At 44.0% G+C, this 27,789-nt stretch overlaps 1 protein-coding gene across 1 annotated transcript in view; it reads left to right on the top strand.

Moving 5' to 3' along the window:
* The window catches only part of CTNNA3 (catenin alpha 3), a 960,805-nt gene that overhangs the window by 513,688 nt on the left and 419,328 nt on the right, over positions 1-27,789 (top strand). Inside the window, exon 9 of the mRNA XM_034775301.1 lies at positions 10,687-10,839. Within this exon, the coding sequence (XP_034631192.1) occupies positions 10,687-10,839 (153 nt within the window). The remainder of the gene's footprint in view (positions 1-10,686; positions 10,840-27,789) is intronic.

The raw sequence follows: 27,789 nt of genomic DNA, 5'->3' as shown, positions 1-27,789 counted from the left end.
ATGGTGGCATCCAGCCCTGTGCTGTATGCAGAAGTGGAACGGTTGGAGGGATAAGACCCACCTGGTGACCCTTGCGTTCTTTTCCTTATTCCGCTGTATCCACTGGAGGGGTGCATGGTCCATCGCAAGAGTAAATTGCCGGCCTAAGAGGTAATAGCACAGTGTCTCCATGGCCCATTTGATAGCAAGGCATTCTCTCTCAACTACGCGTATTTCTGTTCTCTTGGGAGAAGCTTTCTGCTTAGGTAGAGGATTGGATTCCTCTTCTCCCACCATTTGCGACAGAACTGTCCCCAACCCCACCTCGGAAGCATCTGTTTGTAAGATAAATCCCTTGTTAAAATCCAGGGTCATTACAGAGTGCCGTCCGAAGGTCTATGAATGTCCCCTCTGCTGCATTGGTCCACTTCACCATGTCTGGACCTCGGGCCTTCACCAGGTCTGTTAGGGGACTTGCCCTAGTGGCAAAATGGGGAATAAAACATCGGTAGTAGCCTACCATGCCTAGGAATGCACGTACGTGCTTCTTTCGGGTCAGCTGGGGCCAGTTTTCAATCGCCTCTAGCTTATTCGTTCGGGGCTTCACTATGCCCCTCCCTACAATATATCCCAGGTAGCTAGCCTCTGCTACCCTATGGCGCATTTAGCGGGATTAGCAGTGAGGCCAGCCCACCTTATGGTGAGCAGTACTGCCTCAACTTTCTCCAAGTGGGTTCCCCAGTCTGGCATATGGATGATGACATCATCTAATATGCGGCTGCATAACTAGTATGGGGGCGCAGCAGCTTATCCATGAGGCACTGGAATGTGGCCCGGGCCCCATTTAGCCCAAAAGGGAGGATGGTGTACTGGAATAGCCCGTCGGGGGAGAACGCTGTCTTTTCTTTAGCTTCTTTGGTCAGGGGAATCTGCCAATACCCTTTTGTCAGATCCAGTGTAGTCAAAAATCGAGCACCACCCAGTCGGTCAACCAGTTCGTCGATGTGTGGTATGGGATATGCATCGAATTGGGATACTTCATTCAGTCGGCGAAAGTCATTACAGAATCTCATGGTACCGTCAGGTTTAGGCACTAGAACAATTGGACTGCACCACTGACTGTAAGATTCTTCATGTACTCCTGGCCAGAAGAACCTCCGCAGGATCCATGCCTGGGTTTTCTCTACCCCTAGGTGTCCTCCAAACAGGTGACTGTGGGCGAGGCTCAATATGGCTTTTTGATGTTTTCGTGGCACCAGAAGTTGATGCATCTCCTGCTCCTGCATTTGCACCACGTGGTACAGGAGATCTTTCTTCACATAAAGTAAGGTCCTGGACCCCGGACCTTCCGCTCCACTGGTATCCCATCTATCTCAGCCACCTCTTTCCTGACGTTATCATATCTAGGGTCCTCTGCTTGGTACCGCCCGAAAGTCTCTCTCCTGGGACTAACCTGTCTGAGCTCCCAGGGACCACCGTTTGCTTCTTCCAACGGCTCACCGCTGTCATGGCTGGGGCCAGCCTCTGGCTCATCTTCCATGGTGGTAGTTTCTCTGATGGCTGCTCGTGTCCCTCTGCCTACTAGGGCGGTCTTCTGGCCCTGGGTCAGGATCCGGGTTCCCAAGGCCTTCGCAGCCTTCCTCTCTTTTTTTGTCTTCCGGGCCTTTTGGGGGGCTGGGAATAGATCCTGAGAAATCTCAGCGAACGTTGGGGGTTGACATTCCCCCAATGATGAGTCACTGCCATCAGGGTCCCCACTTCCCTCCAGTCTCTCCGCGGGGAGTAAATTATCAAACCCTGGATAGTCCCTCCCAATGACTACAGGATATGGGAGTTTAGGAACCACGCCCACTGTGACCTCAATAGGGTTCCCCTGAACCTCTATCTCCACTGGGATGGGGGGTAATGGCTCACAGCTCCATGCACACACGTCACTGCTACATGTTTGGCTTGTAGCAGCTGGCTACTTTTTACCTGCGTACCCAATATAAGGGTGATAGCACTCCCCGAGTCCACAAGCGCTGTAGTCTCTGCTCCATTTATCTTCACCGGCCTGGTGTAGTTATGTGGGGCTAATGCGACGCCTGCAAGGTGGATAAGGGAGCACAGGATCTCCCAATCCCCCAAGTTGCATTGCATAGACTCCTCAGTGCTGGGACACTGTGCTGCTATGTGTCCCCACTCCCCACATGCATAACTTCTATAATTGTTTCTAATCACTCCCCTATCACGGAGGTTAGGGGGTTTAGTCCCAGGGTTCCCCCCACTCAGGCCAATCCCTTCCTTCTGAGGTCCCCACTGGTTTTCAGCCCCTGCCTTCCTCCACCTAGGATTCCCCAGGGGTTTGGCTGTCCCACCTTCCAGGTTGGGGTCGGGTGCTTGCTTCGAAAGGGGCCGTCCTTGGGTAGTCTGGTCAGTTCCCTGGCTGTCATGTGTCTTTCTACCAGCATGATCATCTCATCATGGGTGGATGGATCGTTCTGGCCTACCCATTTGCGGAGATCTGGTGGCAGTCCTCGCATGTAATGGTCCATGACCAGGGTTTCCAAAATCTCCTCCAGGCTGTAACCACTTCCACGCGAGGTGTATGAGGTTGAATAGCTGGGACCTCCGGGGTTTGTTCTCCTGGTACTTCCACTCCATGAACCTCTGGGACCGTACCGCTGCTGTCACCCCTGATCGTGCTAGGATCTCTGCCTTCAGTCGGGTGTAGTCAGTGGCATCCGTGGCAGGCAAGTCAAAGTAGGCCTTTTGGGCCTCTCCGCACAAAAAAGGGGCAAGAATGCTGGCCCACTGCTCCTGGGGCCACGTCTCACGCTGAGCAGTCCTTTCGAATGAGAGGAGATATGCTTCTACGTCATCTTCTGACGTCATCTTTGGCAGACAACCAGTGGCCCTCAGGGTTCGCGTCCCATCTGATCCCCGGGCCTGGGTGGTGAGGATCTTTAGCTGGTCCACTACTTCTCGCAAGAGGACACGATCTTGGGTTGCCTGGACCATTAATAATTGATTGGTTTCTTGCTGTAGCTGCATAGACTCCTGTTGCGCCTTTGCCTGAACCCAGGTGGCCTCCTGCTGGGCTGCAGTGGCTTGTACCAGAGCTCTTACCACCTCTTCCATTGTGATACAAAGCAAACCAAAAAACAAACAAACCCAAAAACAAATCCAAAACCCCAGTGCACTTTTTTTTTCCTTTTCTTTTCTTTTTTTTAAAACCTCTTTCTTCCGCCATGCTGTGAATGATGATCCCACTTTGACACCAGTTGTGACAAAGTTCTGTCCTTGACTCCGTGGGTCTTGCATTTCCTGACGGATTTTTGCTAGCCTCAGAGGCTCACTGTGACCCTCCACATAGCCCTTCTCTCTCTAGAGGCAAGGGTCACAGTCTACTGAGCCATTTTCATCATAAGCCAGCAAGGGAGGTGAGGAGAAACAACCCTCCCTCACACAGTCTCTGTTATCTCCCAGTATCAGTGATTAATCAGGGAGGGGCGGGGGGGAGCCCGGGCCTGCCCTCTACTCCGGGCTCCAGCCCAGGGACCCTAAACTTAGCAGCTATGAAAGCTGACTTTTTGAAAATAGGGCATGTACAATTCCCTGGGCTACTTCCCTACAGCAGCCCCCACTCAATATCTTCTTCACAATTACCTCAGGGCCTCCTTCCTTGCACCTGATATGGATTCATCCTACTTCATTCCTCCAACAGCACAGTTCCCTCCTATAGCTCCTGACACCCACACCTCACTGACTAATTGGGAGGCTTTTAACTAGTTCCAGCCAGTCCTTAATTGGCTTCAGGTATCCCAATCAATCTAGCTGTCTCTCCTGCCTTCTAGAAGGGACTTAATTGGCCACAGGTGTCTTGATTAACCTGGAGCAACTGCCATTTGGTTACCATGGTTCCAGGGATTTGTTTAGTCTGGGACTAACATACCTGTTCCTCACTACTTTACTGTAGCCTTGCCCCATCACAATACATATCAAATATCATTTTTTTCAGAAATTTGCTTATTATGGCATTTGGAAATTTGCAGTAATTTTATGAAATTTTGTACAGGATTGATGAAATTTCACATATATTATTCTTGTCTATCTGAATTTTGCCCAAAAAACAAATCTTGAAAAGCCATTTTTGCTTGAAAATTAATACTTATGAGTTGTGTAAGAACTGTTTGACGAGAAGGTTAATGGTGCTGTCTACCTCGTGACCACATTGGGTGGAGGAATAAGGCTTGAGCTGAAAGGCATGAAATCTTAAGTTTTATTCCTACCTGTGCCAATATGTGGCTTTAATAATTCTTTTCAATTATAGCACATGACAAACATAAATTATGCCTCACAATGCTTTTGTGAAGTGGATAAAAATAATTACTCTCTGGTTTGTTTCTGCAGATTTTTTAAGGTGTTTCAGGCTCTACAGGAGCAAATGAAATATGGAATTAGGACTTCTCCAGTAGCTGGTTTTTGGTCCATATGGCTCAACTGGCAAGATCAGGGCCATAGTGTGCTCTGTCCCACGAGTAATGAAATATTCTAGTGTTCTACAGATTCCATCACTTTGGTGCTTCAACTTCACACAAAATTTAATGGAGGTGACACAGTAAAGTTATGTTTGAAACTAGCTTTAATGAGTGATAGGTGATGTAGAACAGTGGTTCTCAAACTTGGGCCGCCGCTTGTTCAGGAAAAGCCCCTGGTGTGCCGGGCAGATTTGTTTACCTGCCGAGTCCGCAGATTCGGCCTATCGCAGCTCCCATTGGCCACGGTTCACCACTCCAGGCCAATGGGAGCTGCAGGAAGGGTGGCCAGCATGTCCCTTGGCCCGCACTGCTTCCTGCGGCCCCCATTGGCCTGGAGCGGCGAACCGCGGCCACTGGGAGCCGCGATCGGCCGAACCTGAGGAAACAGCAGGTAAACAAACCGGCCTGGCCCGCCATGGGCTTTCCCTGAACAAGCAGCGGCCTTAGTTTGAGAACCACTGATGTAGAACACAGCGCATCTGTCCTTCATAGACACATTGGTCCAGTCACCAGCTAGCTGGTAGGACATCATGAGCCATCCCACAAACCCTACTTCAGTGAAAAACAAGATAGGGAAGGCCGGATTCAAAAGTGGGTGTATCTCATTTTGGAATTGTATATTCTAAGAATTTCTAAACATGTCAAAATATTTTAAAATATTTCCTGTGGCTTTTATTTATTATGTGTATATGTGTACAGTGCCATAGATATTCATGGCACTTTTATCATTTAGTTACTTGTGTGCAGTGTACCCTAGATGAATGCTTCCCTCACTAGCAGAGCTGTATAGGCTTTAAGTAAGCGATTGATGGCACACTGATTCCAATGTCTCCTGCTATGTATCTTGAAATATTGTCAGTGTTAATACTCCCATCCCAGCTCTTTCCCATTGTACTTGTGGATTATCTGTTGTGCTTTGCACAGATGTTTTGCCTATGGTTATTTTTTTAGTTATTTTCTGGAAGGGACCTTAGGGCAGATGTTCCCATATGTGTCCCCTTCTCCTATCTACTGATAGGTTTTCTGCACACACTGCAGATTTCATTGCCAATGTCCTTTTGAAACAGGGAAAAGAGATTCCCTCACTAATAATTACTCTGTTTATTTCAATCTTTTGCCAATGTTGCAAGTGAAAAAGGCAGTTTTCCACACTCATCACAACATTGGTTCTAATAGCATCACACACACATGCTGAGATTCCTTCTTTACCTTCTGAGGACAGTATAAACTATACTTTTCCATATGTTAATTTTTGCTTCCTCTGATGCTTCAGTAACCAAATCCAAATCCTTCATAAGGGGAAAACCTTACACCTTAAACAACAGCAACAAAAAAGTTTGCCAAAAGTCACCCTTTCTCTGCCTCCTGCTTATGGTGTCTGCAACATCTTTCCTTTTCATTGTGTAATATGATACGTTTACTGTCCCAGTAACAATCACTACCATGATTGTGCCTGCTCTTCTTTGTCTGCTTGCCTTTCTGCCAATATTATAATGTAGTTCATGGGGTTCTGCCTCATAGACGGTAAGAGTTAGAAACAGATCCCTTAAGTATAGAAAAAATTGCTTGCTATGATCATATTGAAGAGAAATTGATATTGCTTTAGACACCACAAAATAATTTTTCTGGACTTTGCCTTTCAGTCTTTTTCCCTTCCTTTCTCTTCACCTTTTTATCCCTTTCCTTGTTTTTGCATGATTTTGTTTCCTTTCTTTGTGTGGTGCTATAAGAATTATGTTTCTAAAACCCAAGCACCATATATAACTCAGCAAAAGTAAAACACAGCAACAATATTTCATAATTTTTATACACCACAACAAAAGGCATGGCTGTGGCTCTGTTCTCTTAAAGTAATTGTTTCATTTTGCTGAATTTCAGGACAGAGAGTTCCTCAGAACCACAGTATAGCAAGAACTAAAAACTCCATATATAAAAGATTAATTAAGCCAATCAATCAATAAACAGCTAAAAAGAAGAGTTATGCAATGAGATAAAATAAAGTATTGATTAGAAAGCTGGCTTTAACTTTCTGGATGGTGTAGATATGTTATGCATCAATGGGATTATTACAGTACCTATTCCTAAAATGGAACTTTGATGAAACTCTGTATGGATGCAGAGGTCTGTGTTATGTGGGACTGGACCTTAGTATGCAATGTGGCATTTGTGGTGTTCTTGTACAGCATCACATGATAGCATGAACTGTGCACGTATTAAAATATTATCTGACAAGCTCTAAAGGGCTTGCTCCTGCAATACTGAAGTCAGTGGGAGATTTGCCTGTGAATTGAATAGGTGCAGAATCAGGCTGTCCTGTGAATGCATTAGTTCAATGCAAGTGAAATGCAGTAAAATGAGGGAAATTTAAGAAATACACACATTTTTAGATGGCATGCTTGATTTGGCTGTTACCTGATCCAAAACAAATCTGTCAGAGAAAATGAAACAGCATCCATGGATACAGAGCTGCCGTGGCTTTTTTATGTTAGTATTGTAATGAAATTTGGCAAGTTCAAGACCTCTCCCTTCATAAAGAAAATAATAAAGTAGATTGGCATGTATTTAATTGGAATAGCAATGTCTTAGACCCTAATCCTACAAAGGCATACAGACATGCTTAATTTTAAAGAGATGAGTAGATCCACTGACTTCAATTGCACTACCCACATGAATGAAGTCAAGCATGTGCTTTTGCAGGATAGGGGTCTACATGTATTTTGCTCTTGTTGTTGAAACTCTTACTCTCCCTTTCTGAGTTGTTGAACTGGAGAATAAACAAATGTAGGTGTTGGATGTGCAAATGGATACTCTAATACCTCATTGGGATCTGATAAGCTGGGCCCCTATGGGCATGCTGACACTGCACATCAAGGCTACCTCTACACTATGCACTGATTGTGGCGGCGTGTAGTGTATGTGTAGCTACACATTAAAATGAAAAGCAGGCTGCATCCACACTGTGGTATGTAGTTATATGTGTCGGTGAAAGGCTTTGATGGGGGGAAGCAATAGAGAAAGTTTTCAGAAGCTGTCTGCTACCAGATTCTTTCTGGGGAAAGCCACCAGAAGCCTTTCCTGTTTCCAGACTCTTTTTAAGTAGCGGAAGAAGGCTCTGGCAATGGGGAGACAATGTAGGGTGACCAGATGTCCTGATTTTATAGGGACAGTCCTGATATTCGGGACTTTGTCTTATATAGGGGCTTATTACCTCCCACCCCCACCCCGATTTTTCACACTTGCTATCTGGTCATCCTAAGGCAGTGGGACACTGCATGGCTAAAAAGAGCAGTGGAGATGGGGAGGCACAGCTTAGGCAAGAAGAGAGTCATGTAGGTGAGTACTCAGGTACATACCCACATCCTTCAGGCATGTTTTTACTTGCCTAAGCTGTGTCTTGCCAGCTACACTGCTGTTTATAGGTGTGCTGGGGTCAAGTATGTACACTACATGCCACCAAAATAAGTATGCAATGTAGACGTATTCTACACCAGGGGACGGTGGAACTTGGGCTTGTGGACTCAGTGTTTCCAAGCACAAGCTTGAGCAGTCCCACTGCATTGTAAACCTGTGTGTACAATTCCTGGACCCATGATTCACAGCCATGATAATGGGTCCATGCTGCACTAGGCAGACCTTCTGACTGGGGTCTGTGGCTTGATCTGCATCCATGCTGCAGAATGACAGGGCTTAGACCCAAATCACAGCAGGGCTTGAGTTCTGATCCTCCCCCCGTAGCAGGGTCCTAGGACCTGAGTCATGAGTGCTTCCTGAACCGGATCAGACTGATTTGTGTGTGGAAGGAAGAGGGGCTTGGACTAAAACCTGAATCAGAGCCAGGGCTTAGTGTGCAGTGTAGACATTATGTCTGTGCAGCATCCCATTGATTTGGGATTGTATAATGTAGATTATGTGATAAGCTAGTTTCAAATAGATTGCAAAAAGTTCTAAAAATGGCTTGAACAACATTTTTCAGGAATGTCACACTCTGACTCAATGCCTATTGAAGTCAATGGGATGCTTTTCTTTGACTTTAGATATCTGATCAGGACTTTGGAAAATACTTGTCTATCTAAAGTAGTGGAATCTATATCCAAATCTTGCCTTGCAAGCACAGATTTCCTCTGTTACTAGCTCTGTGGGTATGCTACCCCGTATAAAGAGAGATTAACGTCAGAAAGGCTTTGTTTTTTCATATCTGCCTAACCATAGGAGTGCTTACCCACACTGAGCTTTTTCTTAGAGGGACATTGGAACTAAAATGCTATATTAAAATATTTTCCTTTGAGAGCAAACCAATTAGTGCCTTTTCACTTCAATATTAGTTTTAAGATGCTTTTTCTTTTCTGTTGCAATCAATGTCTTCTGTATTACCATCAACATTTTTTATATGTACTGATAAACGGGCTAGAACAAATAAGTACGTATTTGCACTGGGGAACTTAATACAATTGATAAGGTTAATTATATTCCATGTAATGCTTTGATTTGTGTACTTCCTAGAGTGTATTATATGATTACAATGAACTCATTTAGATTTAGAACATAGAAAATATCCTCTGAGTAATTTCCCAAACATCAGTTATAAGATTATATGAAATCTAATTTAAGAGAACTAATTTGTACTGGAATGCTACACTTGTTTAATAATTTAAGATGGAAGTTCAAGAACAATTAATGTAAATGGAGAAAATTGGACATCAGACTTGTTTATTATTCTCCTTGCTGTATTAATCTATTATCAGATGTTCTTAACGATGATCTCATTGGTATAATTAACATGCCATATACAATTTAGCTAATCAAAATATATTGTTGGGCTTGCAACAAGGTAGAAAACATTTGGGTAATTTTACAGTTATGACAATACATGATGTAGAAGCTATTGGGTATAAATGAGAATAAATATCATTATACTTGTATGTTCTTCCAGAAATAAAATATCCTCCTTTCATAGAGCTGATCTTTAAGAGAAAATGCAAAGGAGACAAGGATAGATTTATTTTAGTGATAAATTATTTATTTTATTGAACCCAATTTAACAGTCCATCCCTATTCAGCAAAACATTTTAGTACATGTTTAGCTTCCATTGACTTCAATGGGACTCATGCACCTGCGTTAATGCTTGCTGAAGTAGGAGCATAATTGTGTGTGTTAAAATAATATATTTTATAATAAAATTATCCCTAAAAATTAAATACAGATATATTTGAAGTGGATAAATTGTAGCTTCAGTAATTTCCATTTATATATTGCCCTTTTTATAGGATACAAAGAAATTCATAGAAGTACTGTAAAAAGCAACAGAGGGTCCTGTGGCACCTTTAAGACTAACAGAAGTATTGGGAGCATAAGCTTTCGTGGGTAAGAACCTCACTTCTTCAGATGCAAGTAATGGAAATTTCCATCTGAAGAAGTGAGGTTCTTACCCACGAAAGCTTATGCTCCCAATACTTCTGTTAGTCTTAAAGGTGCCACAGGACCCTCTGTTGCTTTTTACAGTACTTCTATGAATTTCTTTGTATCCTATAAAAAGGGCAATATATAAATGGAAATTACTGAAGCTACAATTTATCCACTTCAAATATATCTGTATTTAATTTTTAGGGATAATTTTATTATAAAATATATTATTTTAACACACACAATTATGCTCCTACTTCAGCAAGCATTAACGCAGGTGCATGAGTCCCATTGAAGTCAATGGAAGCTAAACATGTACTAAAATGTTTTGCTGAATAGGGATGGACTGTTAAATTGGGTTCAATNTATCAGAGGGGTAGCCGTGTTAGTCTGAATCTGTAAAAAGCAACAGAGGGTCCTGTGGCACCTTTAAGACTAACAGAAGTATTGGGAGCATAAGCTTTCGTGGGTAAGAACCTCACTTCTTCAGATGGAAATTTCCATTACTTGCATCTGAAGAAGTGAGGTTCTTACCCACGAAAGCTTATGCTCCCAATACTTCTGTTAGTCTTAAAGGTGCCACAGGACCCTCTGTTGCTTTTTACAGATTCAGACTAACACGGCTACCCCTCTGATAGAAGTACTGATAATTTATAGTTCAGATTGCCATTACCATATATTGATCTTATTCAATTATGATATAGTAGTTTTTATATTTACTGTAGTAGTCTGTAATACAGAATATAATGCAATTTGCTGATAGGAAGATGATGCTTTATTTTTCAGCTTCGGAAAGCTATTATAGATCATGTCTCAGATTCCTTCTTGGATACCACTATTCCACTTCTAGTTCTCATTGAGGCTGCTAAAAATGGAAGAGAAAAGGAAATAAAGGAATATGCTGCTATGTTTCGAGAACACACTAGCAAGCTTGTGGAGGTAGGTTTCATGGATTTGCAGCTGGATTGAATATATGTGATAAGTGACTTCGTACTGCACTACATTTTTCTACCTGATTTGATAACATAGTTACGCACAGTAACTCAGCAAAATGCATCAGCAGCTAAATTCAGTAACAACATATGCTTTCTTTGTTTACTTCCTGCATAGCTCTAAGATCTGGATTTATGTGATCTTGGTCTCATACGAGATTTCATGACAATGGAAACTAGCGGGTTATTTTCTTCCCTCTTTAAATCAATGGGAGGTTTCCCAAAGAGGAGTTCAGTAGGAGTAGGATCAGATGCTAATAAGATAAGAAACAATAACTTGAAATATTTTGGAACTCTACTACCTGGACTGTTGGAAGCCACAAGTCAGTGTTAATTATTTGTGAACTGTTTCATCCTTAATGTCTCTAACATGCAGCATAATGTGAAATGTATAATCAAGCTTCCTGATCAAGGACTTGTTACTTCACCTGCAGTTTAAAGTCATGTTCCTGGAAAACTGATCCATGGTGGGTAGATGCCTGTGATTGTGCGGACCCTGGAACAAATATAAGAATCTATCTGTTGTACCAGTTTGCAGGATTTGGTCCTAAAAATATACTCAAATATATGCAAAAATAAGTTGAATTTTATTCAGAGTGGAATAATTTCAAATATAAAAGATAAGAACATTATTTTCTATTACTTGGTAAATGTGCTGAATAGAATTGATTGGGACTTTGAGACCCAATCCTGTAAACACTATGAACATGAGTAACTATACTCAAAGGGACTATTTACATAGATAAAATTACTTGTGCTTGTGCAGCACTGGGGCTTTAAACACTAAAACACTGGAAATGCCCAAAATAAGGTTCTCAAAGCAATGTAATCTCAGATACATGCAACAGGTGAGCTGCTGCTTTTTCCTTTTGTATCCAATGTCAATGAAGTAAAACTTGGTTAAAAATCAATGATTTTTCTGTGTGGGTAAAAATTATTCAGTAAAACTATTTGTCCCAGAACCAAATCATTAGTCGTGGCTGATCTGCAGATGATTAAAGAGATGGCTAAAGTGGAATTGGGATATTTTATTTGTATCTCTCTTCATGTACTCCTGTAATTAGGAAGTAAAGCTAGATGTGTCATTCTCTAGTTCACTAGAATGTCTTATTTACAGATATTACAAAATAAAATTAGAAGCTAGAGATTGTGCCAAGAGAGGGCACTCTCCAGTGCAGAAGAGGGACAAGTGGGGAGTGGCTGATGCAGTGAGACCCACACTGGGCCACTCATCCTCCCCAGAGCCACTGTTGGCTCCAGAAACTCCACCTAGAGCACTGAGTGTGGTTTAGGACCCACCTCCAATTTCTAGGAGTGGGCTCCTTCAACTCTGGAGGCTTCCTAGGGCATGATGTCCTGGCAAAGGACATGATATCCCTCCTGATCCTCCCACCCCCAGGACCCTCTGCTTGCCAAGGCTACCGGGGATAGAAGGGATCAAGGGGCAGTGAATTCCATCATGGCACCATCCAAAGGAAAACGCTCCATGGTCCCATTGCAGCAGTCTCTGACATATCGTCAGTCACCAGTTCCCCGGCATTTCCTGGAGGCGGAAGGGGGTACTGCATCGCCATGGTCTCTGAGGCTTCCTTCTCAGAGTCTGAGCCGGAATCCTTCGCCCTGCCAAAGACGTACCGATACCTGACCTATGCATTGGACTTTGGTACTAGCTCCTCAGCCGGCGCTTGGCCACTGGGCCACAGGTCAATAGAGTGGCAATATTGGAACCTGTGGGGATTTCCCCTGGTACCGGCACCCCCATTCCACCGCTCAGACTTGGTGGTGTCTGAGAGGCAAGCCACTGTTTTGCCCCACCTAACACCAGACCCGGTACTGACCTCGTTACTGAGGTCCCAGAAGTGATCCCAGTGGAAGTGATGGAGGAAGAGGAGGCAGTCCATCCTCCGGTACAGTCCACTTCCTATTATCCCCAGATGAGGTGGTCACAGGCCCCATTAACCCATTGGACGACTTCAGGGCCCATCAAGAGCTCCTGAAATGGGTCAACGCAAACTTGGGCTGGAAGCTGGAGAGCTGAAGGAGTCTGTGCACAGCCTAATTGACATCCTGGCTGCAGCAGCTCTCTCCAGATTGGCCCTGCCAGTTAATGAGGCAGTATTGGGACCTATCAGGGCACTGGGCAAACCCCTTTGTCTCTGCCACCCACCTCAAAAACGGTGGAGAAGAAGTGGGTTTGAGTACCTGTACTCACATTCCCCCTTCCTCATGCCCCCTCCCCCGGTCCCTGGTGGTGTTGGCGGCAAATGAGTGGGACAGATGGGACAGTCAAATGCTACCCACAAAAATAAAGAGACTAAGATACTGGACCCGTTTGGATGAAAGGTTTATTTGATGGGCAGCCTCCAGTTATGTATCTCTAACCAGCAGGCTCTGCTGAGGAGATATGATTTTAACTTGTGGGACTCAATGGCCAAATTTAAGGACTCGCTGCCACAGGAGTCAAGGCAGGAGTTAGGGTAGCCAGAATCTCCCTCCAGGCGGCTCTGGATGTGGCTGGCTCGGCAGCCAGAATGATGGCGTCAGTGGTCACCATGAGGCGCTGTTCATGACTTTAGTCATTGGGCCTCTTTCACAAAGTGAAGCAGTCTGTCCAGGACCTACCCTTTGAGAGTACCTTCCTGTTCACCAAACAAATGGACTCCAAGCTGCATGGGCACATGTTGCACCCTGGGTGTTAACATACCCCCAGCCTCCAAGAAGCATTTTAGGCCACAACAGTCTCCCAGATTCCCAGCGCCTCCCAAGCAGGAGCCCTACAAAAGAAAGGGAAAGGGCTATAAACATTGTCAGCCTCTAGTTTCTGCCTCGGCTTCCCGGTTGGGCTCATGTATATACCCTGCTGGGGCCAGGCAGGCCTTTTGAAGGTATGCCCAAAGACAGCATACCAATCTTGACTCTGGATCCATCCCCCTTTGGATTTTGGACTGCCTGTCACCCTTCCACCCAGCGTGATCTTACAAAACATCGGAAGGTTGGGTACTCAGCACTGTAATAGTCAGCCCCACCCTCCAATTTTTGTGAACTCCTCCCTCTGATCCCCCTTTCCCATCCCTCTTCAGGGACTCTTCTCAAGAGCAGCTTCTCATCCAGGAAGTGCAAGCCCTCCTATGTATGGGGACTATAGAGGAGGTTATTCAAGGCTTGAGTGGGAAGAGGTTTTACTCCAAATATTTCCTAATTCTGAAGACCAAGGAGGGGATCTATGGCCTATCATGGACCTGTGTAACCACAACAAATATCTAAAAAAAACTAAGAATCCACATGGTCTCCCTGGCCTCCATCAGGAGACTGGTATGCCACACTCATGCTTATTTCCGCATCTCCATCTCCCATGGACACAGGAGATTCCTCAGGTTTGTGGTGGGCCAGTGCCACTACCATTTCACCGTGCTTACCTTTGGCCTATCAGCAGCCCCATGGGTTTTCATGAAGTATATGGCAGTGGTTGCAGCCTTCCTCAGATGTCGAGGCATACAAGTTTTCCCATACCTTGACAACTGGCTGATGAAAGAACACTCGCAGGCTCAAGTCCAGCACAGCAGTGGTATAGTATGGGCCACCTTATTAACAGGCACTGGGCCTGTTAATAAACAAGAAAATGTCAACTTTTGTCCCAGTTCAGAGAATAGGGTTCATCAGGGAGGTGCTTAACCCCACTCAGGATAAGGCTTATTTACTGGAGACCAGATTCCGAACTATGTTGGACCTGATCTCCCAGGTCACAACCCACCCTCTTACAACCACCCATGGCAGCATGTACCTATGTGATGCAGTATGCATGGCTACAACTCAGACCCCTACAGATGTGACTGGTGTCAGTCTACGCCCTGGGTAGATGCCACTTGGACTCAGGATTCTTCTGCTCATCCTAGTTTTGCTGATTTGGTGGAGAGATCTGGGCTCCGTAATGAAAGGGGTACTCTTTGTTGTCCTGTATCCATCGGTAACCTTGGTTTCAGATGCATGAGACCTGGGGTGGGGAGCCCATCTTGACAGTCTCAGGGCCACTGGTCCCAGGAAGAACTCTCCCTGCATATAAATGTCAGGGAGCTTAGCGCAGTATGCTTGGCTTGCCAGGTGTTCCTTCCCCAAAGTGGTACAAGTGATGGACAATACGACCTCGATGTTTTATATCAACAATGAAGGAGGAGCTCCATCTTCAGCCTTGTGCCAAGAGGCCTCGGCTGTGGGGCTCCTGCGTGAAACATTCCATTCAACTTGGGGCAACACATCTCCTGGGAGCCCAGACCGCACTGTCGGGTCACCTCAGCAGGTCCTTATCCTCTCACCAAGAGTGGTCTCTTCACCCGGAGGTCACAAATGTCATCTTCCAGAAGCGGGGGGCCTCTCTTCGCCACCAGACAGAACAGGAAATGCCATCAGTTCTGTTCACTGCGCAGGGTCAGCAGAGGCTACATCACTAATGCCTTCCTGCTGTCATGGGCAGACCACCTACTGTACACCTTCCCATCACTCCCTTTGGTTCACAAGGTCCTCCTAAAAATCAAGTGGGACAAGGCAAGGGTTATCCTGATAGCTCTGGTTTGGCCACGGCAGCATTCATTCAACATGTTTCTGGACCTCTCAGTGCATCTCCACTCATACTCCCACATCAGGTTGCTTCACCCAAACCTCACCTCCCTGCACTTGACAGCATGGTTTCTGCATGACTGAACCCTGAAGAGCAGGCCTGCTTGGAACAGGTTTGACAAGTCTTGCTAGGTAGCAGAAAGCCTTCCACTCGGGCCACCTACTTGGCTAAGTGGAAAAATTTCACTTATTGGGCCTCTGAACAGAATATTTCTCCATCCCGGTCTTCTTTGCAGTCTATATTAGACTATCTGCTCCACCTAAAACATTAAGGTCTGGCTCTCTCATCTACTAAGGTTCACTTGGCAGTCATCGTGGCCTCCCACCCTCCAGTGTAGGGCAGATCATGTTCTCCATCGAGATGACAGTCAGGTTTCTTAAGGGCCTGGAAAGACTCTACCCTCAGGTTTGTGACCCAATTCCCCTGTGGGACTTAAACCTGGGCCCGTTGAAGCCCATGGGGCCCTCCTTTAAGCTGTTAGTATCTTATGCTGTTTCTCTCTTGGAACGTCTCCTTCCTGGTGGCAATCACCTCAGCTAGAAGGGTCTCTGAGATCAAAGCCCTGATGTCAAAACCCCCTTATACAGTGTTCTTCAAGGACAAGGTCCAGTTGTGTCCCCATCCAGCCTTCCTATCAAAGATAGTGTCGCAGTATCACAACAACCAGGATACAGCAACATCACAAGACCACTGAGGAGCCTCTGCTCCATACAGTAAATGTTAGGTGGGCCCTAGCCTTCTATATTGAGAGGACTAAGCCTTTCCACAAGTCTACACAACTATTTGTAGCAGTAGCAGAAAGGATGAGAGGGCTGCCAGTGTCATCCCAAAGAATCTCATCCTAGATAACCACCTGTATCCAGGCTTGCTACGAGTTCCACTTCCACTTCCAAAGTTCCACCACCAACCATCGTGACTAGGGCTGGCTCCAGGCACCAGCGAAGGAAGAAGGTGCTTGGGGTGGCCAATGGAAAGGGGTGGCACGTCCGGGTCTTCGGCAGCAATTCAGTGGTGGGTCCCTCAGTCCCTCTCGGAGGGAAGGACCCACTGCCGAAGAGTGAAGCAGTGCGATAGAGCTGCCGCCGATCGCAGCTTGATCTTTTTTTTTTTTTTTTCCCCGCTTCACCGCTTGGGGCGGCAAAAAAGCTGAAGCCGGCCCTGATAGTGACCTCTATTTCCATGAGAGCTCAAGTTTCGTCAGCAGTGTTCCTCGCACAAGTACCAGTCTAGGACATCTGCAGAGCCACAACATGGCCATTGGTCCATACCTTCGCATCCCTCTATGCCATACTCAGCAGGCCCGTGATGATGCCAGTTTTGGAAGAGCAGTGTTGCAGTCACCGTGTCCATAAACTCTAAGCCCGACTCTGAGGGTACTGCTTGTGAGTCACCTAGCATGGCAGCATGAGCAAACACTCAAAGATGAAAAAATGGTTACTAAACTTTCATAACTATTGTTCTTAGAGTAACTATTGTTGCTCATGTCCACATCATGACCCACCTTCCTACTCCACTGTCAGAGTTATTGTCGAGGAGGAACTGAGAGGGTGCAGAGAGCGGTGCCCCTTATATTGGTGAATACACGTACAAATCCAGGAGGTGCTAGAGCTGGTCCTACAGATATTACTAAGGGAAAAATCTCTGGCATGTGGTGTGCACGCACCTACCATGGAATGGACATGAGCAACACATATCTCAAAGAACAACAGTTATGGAAGGTTAGTATCCGTTTTGCCCCCACCCTCCCTTTTCCAGGGCATATAGTACTAGTTCTTTATAATGAGCCATTCACAAAGACATCCAGACTTGGAAACAATAGCAGAAAATTTTACAAAGATAACTCATTGCAATGAATGAGGCTAATTTGAAAACCTAGTGTATCCTTTTTAAATTTACCACTTTAAGACTACTAAAGAAAGGCAATATAAGAAATATAATATTCATATTAAATTCATGTACTGTATATGCAGTACAGCTCCATTTATTCAAACTGTTTTGGGAACTTCAAAGGTATTCAGATAATGAGTGAATTACTTGGTAAATAGCAAATAATTCATGCGCAGGAATATCAGATTCTTATTTAAAAGTTTTGGCTTAAAAAGGGTTTCAATATAGGATAAACTTGATTTTACTGTGTGTAGGTGTAAATGAACAGTGTGTATGTGTATATGTGTGTGTGTGTGTGTGTGTGTGTGTTTATAATAGATATTGTATACTGTCTCCAAGGGATTAATTTCTAAATTGTTTCAGCTTTTCAGATAATTCTATGTTCAGAGAAATTGTTATGCTTATTTGAACATGCACAAATAGTGCCATTTCCTATTGTAGGAATTAATAGTTCCAAATTAGCACCCTACTGGAGTTTAAATTATTATTTCCTTGTATTGAAAAATAAACATCATAGTAAGTCATCGAATAAAATTGAAATAATCTATTGTAGATCTAATAGAAGTAGACTATTTTATTTAAAAGGTTTTTTTTATTGGTTTAAAGTTCTCACGTATCTCTGAACAACACCTTGATTAATGATATACAGAGGAATTTTGATAAACAATACTGTTGGACTCTCCAGGAAATTAATCAGATAGTAGCTGTTTTACATCTGTCAACTAGTAGCATATTAGATGTAAAATACACCTAAGCAAACCACCACAAGGGGACTTTTTTCATACAAATTAGCAGATTTGTTTGATTAAAAATGCAGTGATTTTCAGCAGCATTGGCAAAGAACAAAGAAGAAAAATGAAGGCAGTAGTATCATGTAAAGAAGGATAACCTTTCAATCAGCCTAAAATCTCTCTGGAGTAGTTCTGAATACCCAGAGTGATATACACAGACACAGTGTTCTGCTTTTGAGTAGCTTAAGTGCTTTTAATCTAAAAATGCATATATTTTGTTTTGTAATTCAGCTCCTGAATAATAATATAAGATACTATTGCTGGAGTTTGGCAGAAGATACAGCTGATGTGGTAGATTCAGCCCTTGGAAACCCTATCTTCTACCAGTGTAATTCCAGTGGCAGGGACCTGTAGCAGAGTGCTGGTGCAAAAGCATCTAATTACCCCTGCTCAGCCAGCTCCAATCAAGAGAAATAGATTGGGGCTAGTGAAAGAGACCTGATGCCTGGCCTGGGGATTGGCTCTACCTGTGGCTCTACAAGCCAGCAGTTATAAGGGCTGGGAGCCAGAAGAAAAGCCAGCCAGGGAAAGGTCAGTCTCCTAGCTGTGTGCTGACTGCAGGAAAAGAGGGAACTAACCTTGTAAGCCTTGTATATCACTCAACACTGGTGGTGGGAGAACTGTGTGTGTGTGTAAATAAAGCCACGGGCGCCGCATAACTGGAAACCTCTCTGCACTTTATTGGGACAGCGAGCAAGCTCTGGAAGAGGGGCGTGACAGAGAACCTGTCACAGACCTTATTGGTGAAAAGTCTGTCTGGGGAGGGGGTTGTAGAGGAACAAGGTGCCCACAATCCCTGCTCAGTCATAGGGCCTGCAGACAGCCAACAAGAACCAAAACTGGGCAGCAATGTCCAACTAAGAGGAGATGAGCTGCATGGGTACATTGCTAAAGCAACCTCCACTGGCTGAGATCCTATGTCCCAACCACAGATTGTTTGTTTGTTTGTTTATTTATCTTGAAGTTTAACTTCCCTAATGAAATCCCGGAGGGAAGGTAGCTGTCCAGACATCACTTACACGCTCTTGGGGGTGAATCTCCACTTGGACACAGACACCTATAATTTACACCTTGGTGTAGTAAAGGATTTGGTCAAAGCCAGTACGTCTAAATCTCTGAAGTGGCTAGCTGAGCTGGTACAAGATATTGATGGCATGCAGTTTATCCAGAATCCTTTTGAATATAATAACCTGTTTCTAACTGGGTAACTAGCATCATTCTGTTACCAGCAGGAGAACCATCATTTTCTTCTTTGTCTTTCTTTACTTTGTTCTTCTTCTTTACTGAATTATTGTTTACAAAAGCAAGCAAACAAATTCCTCTTAGAGATTAAAAGTCATCTTTGCAGGATCAGTCCCTTACAGTGCCCTCTCACTGGAGAAAATAGTATATCCTGGTTTGTTCTCTTGAATCTGCATATGAAGAAATACAAATAAGATTTGTGGTATTTTACTATGTGATCATATGGAATAGAGCAAAAAAAGGGGAACAGTGAACAATTTATTTTATGACTGGTGGATGATTGGGCTATGAAATCCTAACTAAAGTAATAGTTCCATATAAATAATATATTGTTTAGAAGATGAGCAGTTAAAAAGAACATTTTATATTTAAAACAGTAGCCATATTACGGAAAGATTGTATGATACTCTGGACAACATTCCAATAACAATATATTGTTTAGAAGATGAGCAGTTAAAAAGAACATTTTATATTTAAAACAGTAGCCATATTACGGAAAGATTGTATGATACTCTGGACAACATTCCAATAACTGAGTATAGGTTTATTGTCATATTGCTATTACATAATTATCACACAAATATGAATCTAACACTAAAAGAAATATTTTACTGTAGCTTTATATCAGAGGTTCCTTAAACTGACCACTGATTTTTATGGAGAAAATTTTAAGTGATAAACTAAAAATTAGATATGATGATTACACTTCAAACATCAGATAGGCCAAATACGTGAAACATACTTAGCATAAAAGTATACCTATGAAGTGTCTAGTGCTTGAAATCTGACTGCATATACCCTATGAAATGGCTGGCAATTTTAAAGCATTCATGGAAGTGAAATTCAGCTGTCAAAACTGCATTGAATCAACCTGGGGATTTGGATATCTTTTTGGAGTAAAAAAAAAAATGATTTTTTGTTAAACTTTTGCTGAGTGAAATGTTTTCATTTTAATGTGGTTGCACTCTTGACTATCTCCACCAAACCAAAACCTGTGTTGTGGCGCTAGGCATGGTGCAACACAACCAAAAACCTATTCCACGCTGAAGAATAAACTCCACTTTCCATTTTCTGTGGGACGTTGTTCCACCCTCATTGGTCCCAGCATAGTAGTCTCTGAATCACTGAGGGTAAGTCTATACTGCAATAAAAACCCCACAGCACCGAATCTCTGAGACGAAGTCAATTGACTCAGCCTCACAGGGCTTTGTCTGTGGGGCTAAAAATTGTAATGTATATGTTTGGGCGTGGGCTGGAGCCCAGGTTCGGAGACCCTCCCCCTTTGTAGACTCTCATAGCCTAGGCTCCAGTCCAAGCCCGATCGTTTACACTGCAATTTTTAGCCCTGCAGCCCAAGCCCTGCAAGCCAGAGTTAGCTGAACTGGGCCTGCCACACATCTTTTATTGCTGTGTAGATGTACCCTGAGGGACTAAATGATTGTGGTTTGCTTAGGATAGGATTTGCATATAGACTGTGTGGTGAGGGAATGAGGGAGTTATGTGTATTGTTTGTTATAATTATCAGGTGCACCTCAGTTTACCTGTGTGATCTTATTTTGCCTGACCGCAAGAAGTTAAATCCAGGGACACAGTTACAGATGAAGTAAACTGGAAGTGAAAGAAGGAGTGCACTTGAGAGGGCCAAAAAGAGATGTAAGGGGTGGCTCACTCAGTAACTGTGAGAGATGGATCTGAACCAAACTCATGTCTATAATAATGGGCAAAAACAAAACTGCAGATCTGAACTGTTCCTAATTTGAGGTTTGAAATCCAGATACTAATTTAAACTTTGCCCAAACTTGGGGTGTTCAAATCAGCCCATTCTATAGTAGCTTTTAGCTGCCAACTTGAATCTTGGGTTTGGTTTGTGGCTAGAGCTGGATGGGAAAGAGTTTCCTTATCCTGCAGAAATGCTTGCAATTTAAAAAACTCTTCCCATTGTGTGTAGTGATGAAACCGAGACCTTTTGAAGTTTTTCATTAAAACCAGATGAGGGACCCCATGTATAGCCAATGGCCCGGAGTATAGAGCACTATAGGGGGGACCCAGATTCAAGTCTTTACTCTGAATCAGGCAGAACAGGAACCTGAACATGAGTCTCCCCACTCCCACGAGTCCCCTGACTACCTGGCTATAATGGGACAGGTCTCTCTCACTCTCGTGTTAGAGCTATTCCATTTTATATAAACAATTTAATATCCATACAGAGAGCGAGCAAGAGAGAGACTGACTGACTCTAGCCCAGTGGTTAGGCCAGTCATCTGGGCTGTGAAAGATGAAATTATTTATACAAAGTGGAACAGCTCCAATAGGAGAGATTGGGAGATGCCCTGCCAAAAATAGGTGGATGGTTAGGGCAGTCACCTAGGAGTGGGGAGACCAACATTCAAGTCCCTGCTCTGCCTAATTTAGGTTTCCCATGTCTCAGGCAAATGCCCCAACCACCAGGCTATTGACTAGTCTGGGATGGGGTTCTCTCTCTTCCTCTGCCCAGAAATTTGCTTATGGACCTGAGATCCCTTCCTGATGAAAGTTTTGTCAAAAATGATAGTGTTTTTTGGAAGTTTGAGGTTGTAGGAGGCACTAGCAGCATCTGGAAGATGTAGTAAATTGGAAAACATTAGGGAAACTAATGTTTTACTGATGTTTTAATCAGTGTAGAAAATGTTGAGAGAATGTTCAGCCCAGAGGAAGAGGAACCCTATGCTACACCCCTTCCATCCCGGATTTGCTCCCTCCTAGTCTTCTCTTATGTCAGGCTTCTGACAACGGGCAGAGCATGGCTGCTTAGGCATAGGCATTATGCTGTTCCTGTAACAGGGAATTTCCTTTCCTCTGGCTAGATGTGGCACCTATATGGCCCCTCTATGCAGTCACAGCAGTTTGCAGTATCCAGAACCATGGGGAGTATCTTTCCTGTGGTTTCTGAGGCTCAGATAGCGGAAAACTTAAGCAACAGAAGCCATAATCTTATGTAGTTTTGGGTTAATAAAGGGGAAGAATGCTATTAAAAATTGCAACATATATTCACTAAAGTTTAATGGGGAAAATGTTGAGTAAAAGAAGGTATCAAGATGAGCAGGAGACATAGTCCAAGCTAAGGAAATGAGATGACAGGGAAATAAGATAGAAAGGGAGAAAAGACCCACCGGATTGCATGAATAATAAAATAAAAAATATCATGAGGGAGGAGGTACATAGAGGGAAAGAGACTGATCTGCTAAGGATCAGTGAGAGAAATGTAATAACACAAGAAGAGTTTATAGCTGGAAAAAGTAAGTCCTTTCAGTGCTCAGAAAGAGCATGCAAAATGCCAGAAATGGAAATCCAGGGCAAAATTTTAAAAACGTCAGTGGGATGTCCTGTGTGCTCAGCACTTTTGAAAATAGGCCATTTATTTAGATGCATAAATATGAAGTTGGAAGCATGGCATAAGGAGCTTGACTTTAAAGGTTTTGACCACAACTATTAGAATCAGGTCATTATTAATTACATCAAAACAAGTTTGGTTTAAATTGAAATAACTGAAGTTGACAAAACTCCAGAGCTATACTGGCCTTAGAATCCAGTGAAAAGTGGCAGAAAATTTAATTAGTTCAAAAAGGAGTTTTTTTTCCTTATGTCAATCCCCCCACTTTAGCACATGCCTATTTGTATATCTCCAACAAGTTGGTGACTGTGTAATGAAATCCCGAGAGCTACGTGCTTCTCAATCACTCTCCCGCTGCCTCATGGATACATTATTCCTGCCTTTGCCAAATTTCAATTATTTTCTGCCAGAAAGAGTAAGCTAGAGCAATGACTTCCACATTTGGGTACTGATCAAAATTTACCCTTCAAATATGTGTTAGTTGCCAATGTGTCAATTTGACACCCCCCCTTCTCCCATGTGCAGAACTGGGTGTCCTCAGTTGGCTGTCCACATCTGAAACTGGGCTGAAATTCTGAGTAACTGTCATCATTGTAATGCTTATTTCTTCCTTACTCCTTAAAAATACAAGACACAGGAGGCAAAAATAATCTGTTGTATTGCTTTTTAAAAATAATTTGTATGGTCTTTTCACTAACAAAAAGGCAAAATTCAAAATATGCTGCTATTTTAACAACACACATTTTGACTGCCAAAGTTCTGGGCTAGATTCTGACTTAGGACACAGCCCTGGTCAATGGGTGGTATGTAAGCAGCATCTCTCCAGGAGTAGCACCAGGAGATATTGTAATTCAAAGACACCCCACTGGGTCATAATTACTCTTGTGCTTCCTGCTTGCTTGGGTTGGGGTGGAATAGCAGTTTGCTGCTAGCCTATACCAATAACAAATTACTAGCCTCGCCTTGTGTTGCTTCAACTACTCTGAACATTGGCTACCTATTCCCCTCCCTACCCATCTGCTGTGGGGAGAGGGTAAGCAGATGAGTAGCCCCACTTACACCTGCATGCCTGGATTCAAGATAGGTAGTAAGGAGGAGAGCTTTTATTTGATCCTACTACTTTGCACATAGTCCAAATACAGTCTAGCCCTTGCTTTGCAACCTCAGAAAAATCATCCTTCAATTGTTTTCATTTAGGGAACCAGGAGAGCCAACTGTGATTGATTTTTGGCAGATTTATCACACCGCCTCATTCTACATGCACAGAGATTGTTTTGGGAATTTCAAAAGTTAGCGATTTTTTTTAAAAACATAGAGACATACTGTATAAAGTGAAAGCAACTGAAAAGCCTAGTATTCTCTGCTAGAGCCTAACTAGAGCCCGTGAAACTTTTTGGATAAATAGCTTATCAATGAGCAATGCAATTTCTGTAGACCTGAAATTATTTCTGAATTTAACATGAGTAGTTTTGGCTATTCACAAAATGGCCAGAAGAAGAGGAGATGGTTGTGGAACTGCTGCTGCCCCTCCAACCCCAAGTTCAAATCTCCACTCTGGAACAGATCCAAAATGGACTTTTTCAGTTCACTGAAAACTTTCAGATTTGATTCAGCCCAAACCATTTTTCTGTTTATGGTTTGGAATGGCCCCCAAACTAAAAAATCAGTTATTGGCCCTGTCCTATTCCTAATAGTCTCCAAGTATGGGAAATGATGCATTCTGAGCATGCAGACTCTGCAAATCCCTTCTGCAAGCCACGTGCTGAGGCTGACCGTGTGCCATTTTCCTCTCTGGCTTCAGAATGGTACTGCTGAGCTGGTGTATAATGAGGACTGCATGTCCCTTGATGAGATATAATATGTACATTATATGACTATGACATGACTCCATTGTGAGTACAATAGACCACTTATATTTGCAGGGTCTCCAATTTAGAGCTTAGTGATACAAGTTAAAAAAAAATCCCCCAGCCATGATCCATATGTAGAGCTGCTGTGTTTGTTTGTTTTTTTCTGAGCAGGAGAAACTGTGGCCTGTTGGGGATGTTCCTCTAGTCTCCCTCTTGGGGATGTTCAGTCTGTTGCCTAGCTAAGTATTTGATTCAATAAGTAGACTTCCTACTACAGCTATTTGAGGCACTAGCAATTTGACTTGGTCCTTCACTCAGCTGAAATTTGGAGAGTTGGGGCCTCTTTTCCCCCTTGTATGAAACAACAAGACAGAAACATGATACTGGATTCCACTGCTGCTGGTGCTTTAACAATTATACCACTGTGAGGGACAAAGATATGAATGTAGAGACAAGTGGTTCTCAGGTACCTTGCTTAAATTCTTTTGCTCTTGGAGTTATTGGTTCATGTGGCAATGTGAATGAATAAACCAGTTCTGTGGGGTATTTTTTTATTAAAAAGAATAAGCAAACAAGTATAAAAATTAAACAAATATATACTGAAGCTAACCTTCCATAATTTTCTTAAATTAATTAAGAATGAACAATGCAGTAATGAAATCAAGCTCACAAGTGAGATTGAGTCAATAGAGCAATGGGTTAACAATATTGTTGTTTTTGATCATTAAATTAATACAGCGGGTAATCAAATCAAATCCATGAGGTTGAACTGGATTTCTTTTTGTTAATCCTGATTTATGAGATTAGAGGAGGAACTTTTTTCAAAAATCCCAAATAATGTTCCAGCCACAACAGTGGCTTCAACTTAGCTGATGAAAGACATGAATATCCATTCTGGTGTTGGACCCTGGACTAAGGGAGACCACCCAGGATAGGTGGTGAAATCAGCTTGGTTAGTCTTAATGAAATACAGGGACTGGAGTGGTTTCTTTATAGATCCACTTTAATACTTCCTGAAATCTCTCTGCTGTTGCCCTAGCTCAGGGATAGGCAACCTTTCAGAAGTGGTGTGCCGAGTCTTCATTTATTCACTTTAATTTAAGGTTTCGCATGCCGGTAGTACATTTTAATGTTTTTAGAAGGTCTTTCTCTATACGTCTATATTATATAACTAAACTATTGTATGTAAAGTAAACAGGTTTTCAAAATGTTTAAGAAGCTTCATTTAAAATTACATTAAAATGCTGATCTTACGCCGCCAGCCTGCTCAGCCCGCTTCCAGCCTCGGGTTCTGTTCACCTAGGCTGGCAGCGGGCTGAGCGGGGCCTGTGGCCAGGATGCCGTCTGGCAAGGGGCCAGCAGCCGGGACCCCAGACCTGGGAGGGGGGTTCAGGGCAGAGGGCTGGGGTGTGTGGGGGTGCAGGGCAGAAGGCTGGGTGTGGGGGGGGAGTTCAGGGGTCAGGGCAGAGGGCTGGGGTGTGTGTGGAGGTGCAGGGCAGAAGGCTGGGTGTGGACTCGGGTGCTCGGCTCGTGGGGGTGCTCCCAGCCCCCTGCCCTGAGCGGCTCATGGCTGGGGGCTGGAAGAGATATGCCCTGTTCCACCCCCTTCCCCAAGGCCCCATCTCTATCTCTTCTCTGCCTCCTCTACGGAGCAGGGAGCACGCTGCCACTTATTCCCCCCCACACCGCAAGGGCCATCAGCTGATCGGCGCAGGCCAGGAGAGGAGGAGGGGCAGGAAAGCACCATGCTGGGGAAAGAAGTGGGGGAGGGGAGAAGCTTGGCGGCCGCAGGACCAAGCTTCTGCCTCCGCAGGGGAGGGTGGTGGGTGGGGGGGCTGAGTGGGGCTGGGGGCCGGGACCCCCCCCACCGCTTTCTCCTGCGGGGCCAGGAGGCAGAAGTTTGGTCCTGCGGCAAGCACTCCATACCTTGGATATCCAGTTGTTGGGTAATCAGTCTAAGTATGTCACTTCAGGACTTCTCAGTTAAATCTTAAAATTCTTTATTATGATAGTTTAACATTCTTTTCCATTTCAGACCGGCATAGAATTTGTCGGGGTCCATCTAGTCTAATACCTTGTCTCTGAACAACGGAAGATACTTCATAGAAAGTGCAGAGATCTGCCCTTGCCCATAAGGAAGGCTTCTTCATGACTCCTATCAGATAGGGTATGTCTACGTTATGCAATTAGGTTGATTTTATAGAAGTCGATTTTTAGGAATCTATTTTATACAGTCGACTGCGTACGTCCCCACTAAGCACATTAAGTTTGCAGAGTGCATCCTCGCTACCATGGCTAGCATCAGAGTGGTGCACTGTGGGAAGCTATCCCACAGTTCCCGCAGTCTCTGCTGCCCATTGGAATTATGGATTAAGCTCCCAATGCCTGATGGGGCAAACACATTGTCGTGGGAGGTTTTGGGTACATATCTTCACTCTCCTTCCCTCCAACCCTCCCTCCATGAAAGCAACTGCAGACAATTATTTCACGCCTTTTTGCCTGGGTTATCTGTACAGAAACGACAGCATGGCAATCATGGAGGCCACTCAGCTCACCGCTGCTGTTGCGAGCATTGTAAACACTTTGCGCATTATACTGCAGTATGTGCAGAACCTGGCTAAGAAACGGCAGCACGAGGACGATTGTGATGAGGACATGGACAGAGACATTCCTGAAAACACGGGCTGTGGCAATTGGGACATCATGGCAGCAGTGGGGCTGGTTGATACAGTGAATGCTGATTCTGGGCCCAGCAAACAAGCACAGACTAGTGGGACCGCACAGTGTTGCAGGTATGGGATGATTCCCAGTGGCTGCAAAACTTTCACATGCATAAGGCCACTTTCCTGGAACTCTGTGAGTTGCTTCCCCCCCCCCTCCCTGAAGCACAGGAATACCAAGATGAGAGCTGCCCTGACTGTTGAGAAGCGAGTGGCGATAGCCCTGTGGACGCTTGCAACACTTGACTGCTACCTGACAGTTGAGAATAAATTTGGAGTGGGAAAATCTACCATGGGGACTGCTGTGATTCAAGTAGCCAATGCAATCACTGAGCTGCTGCTATCATGGGTAGTGACTCTGGGAAATGTGCAGGTCATAGTGGATGGCTTTGCTGCAATGGGGTTCCCTATCTGTGGTGGGGAGA

The sequence above is a fragment of the Trachemys scripta genome, chromosome 7, assembly GCF_013100865.1.
Source record: "Trachemys scripta elegans isolate TJP31775 chromosome 7, CAS_Tse_1.0, whole genome shotgun sequence".
NCBI lineage: Eukaryota > Metazoa > Chordata > Testudines > Emydidae > Trachemys > Trachemys scripta.
Note: the sequence above shows the minus strand (reverse complement) of the source record. Positions and strands in the feature narration are given on the sequence as shown.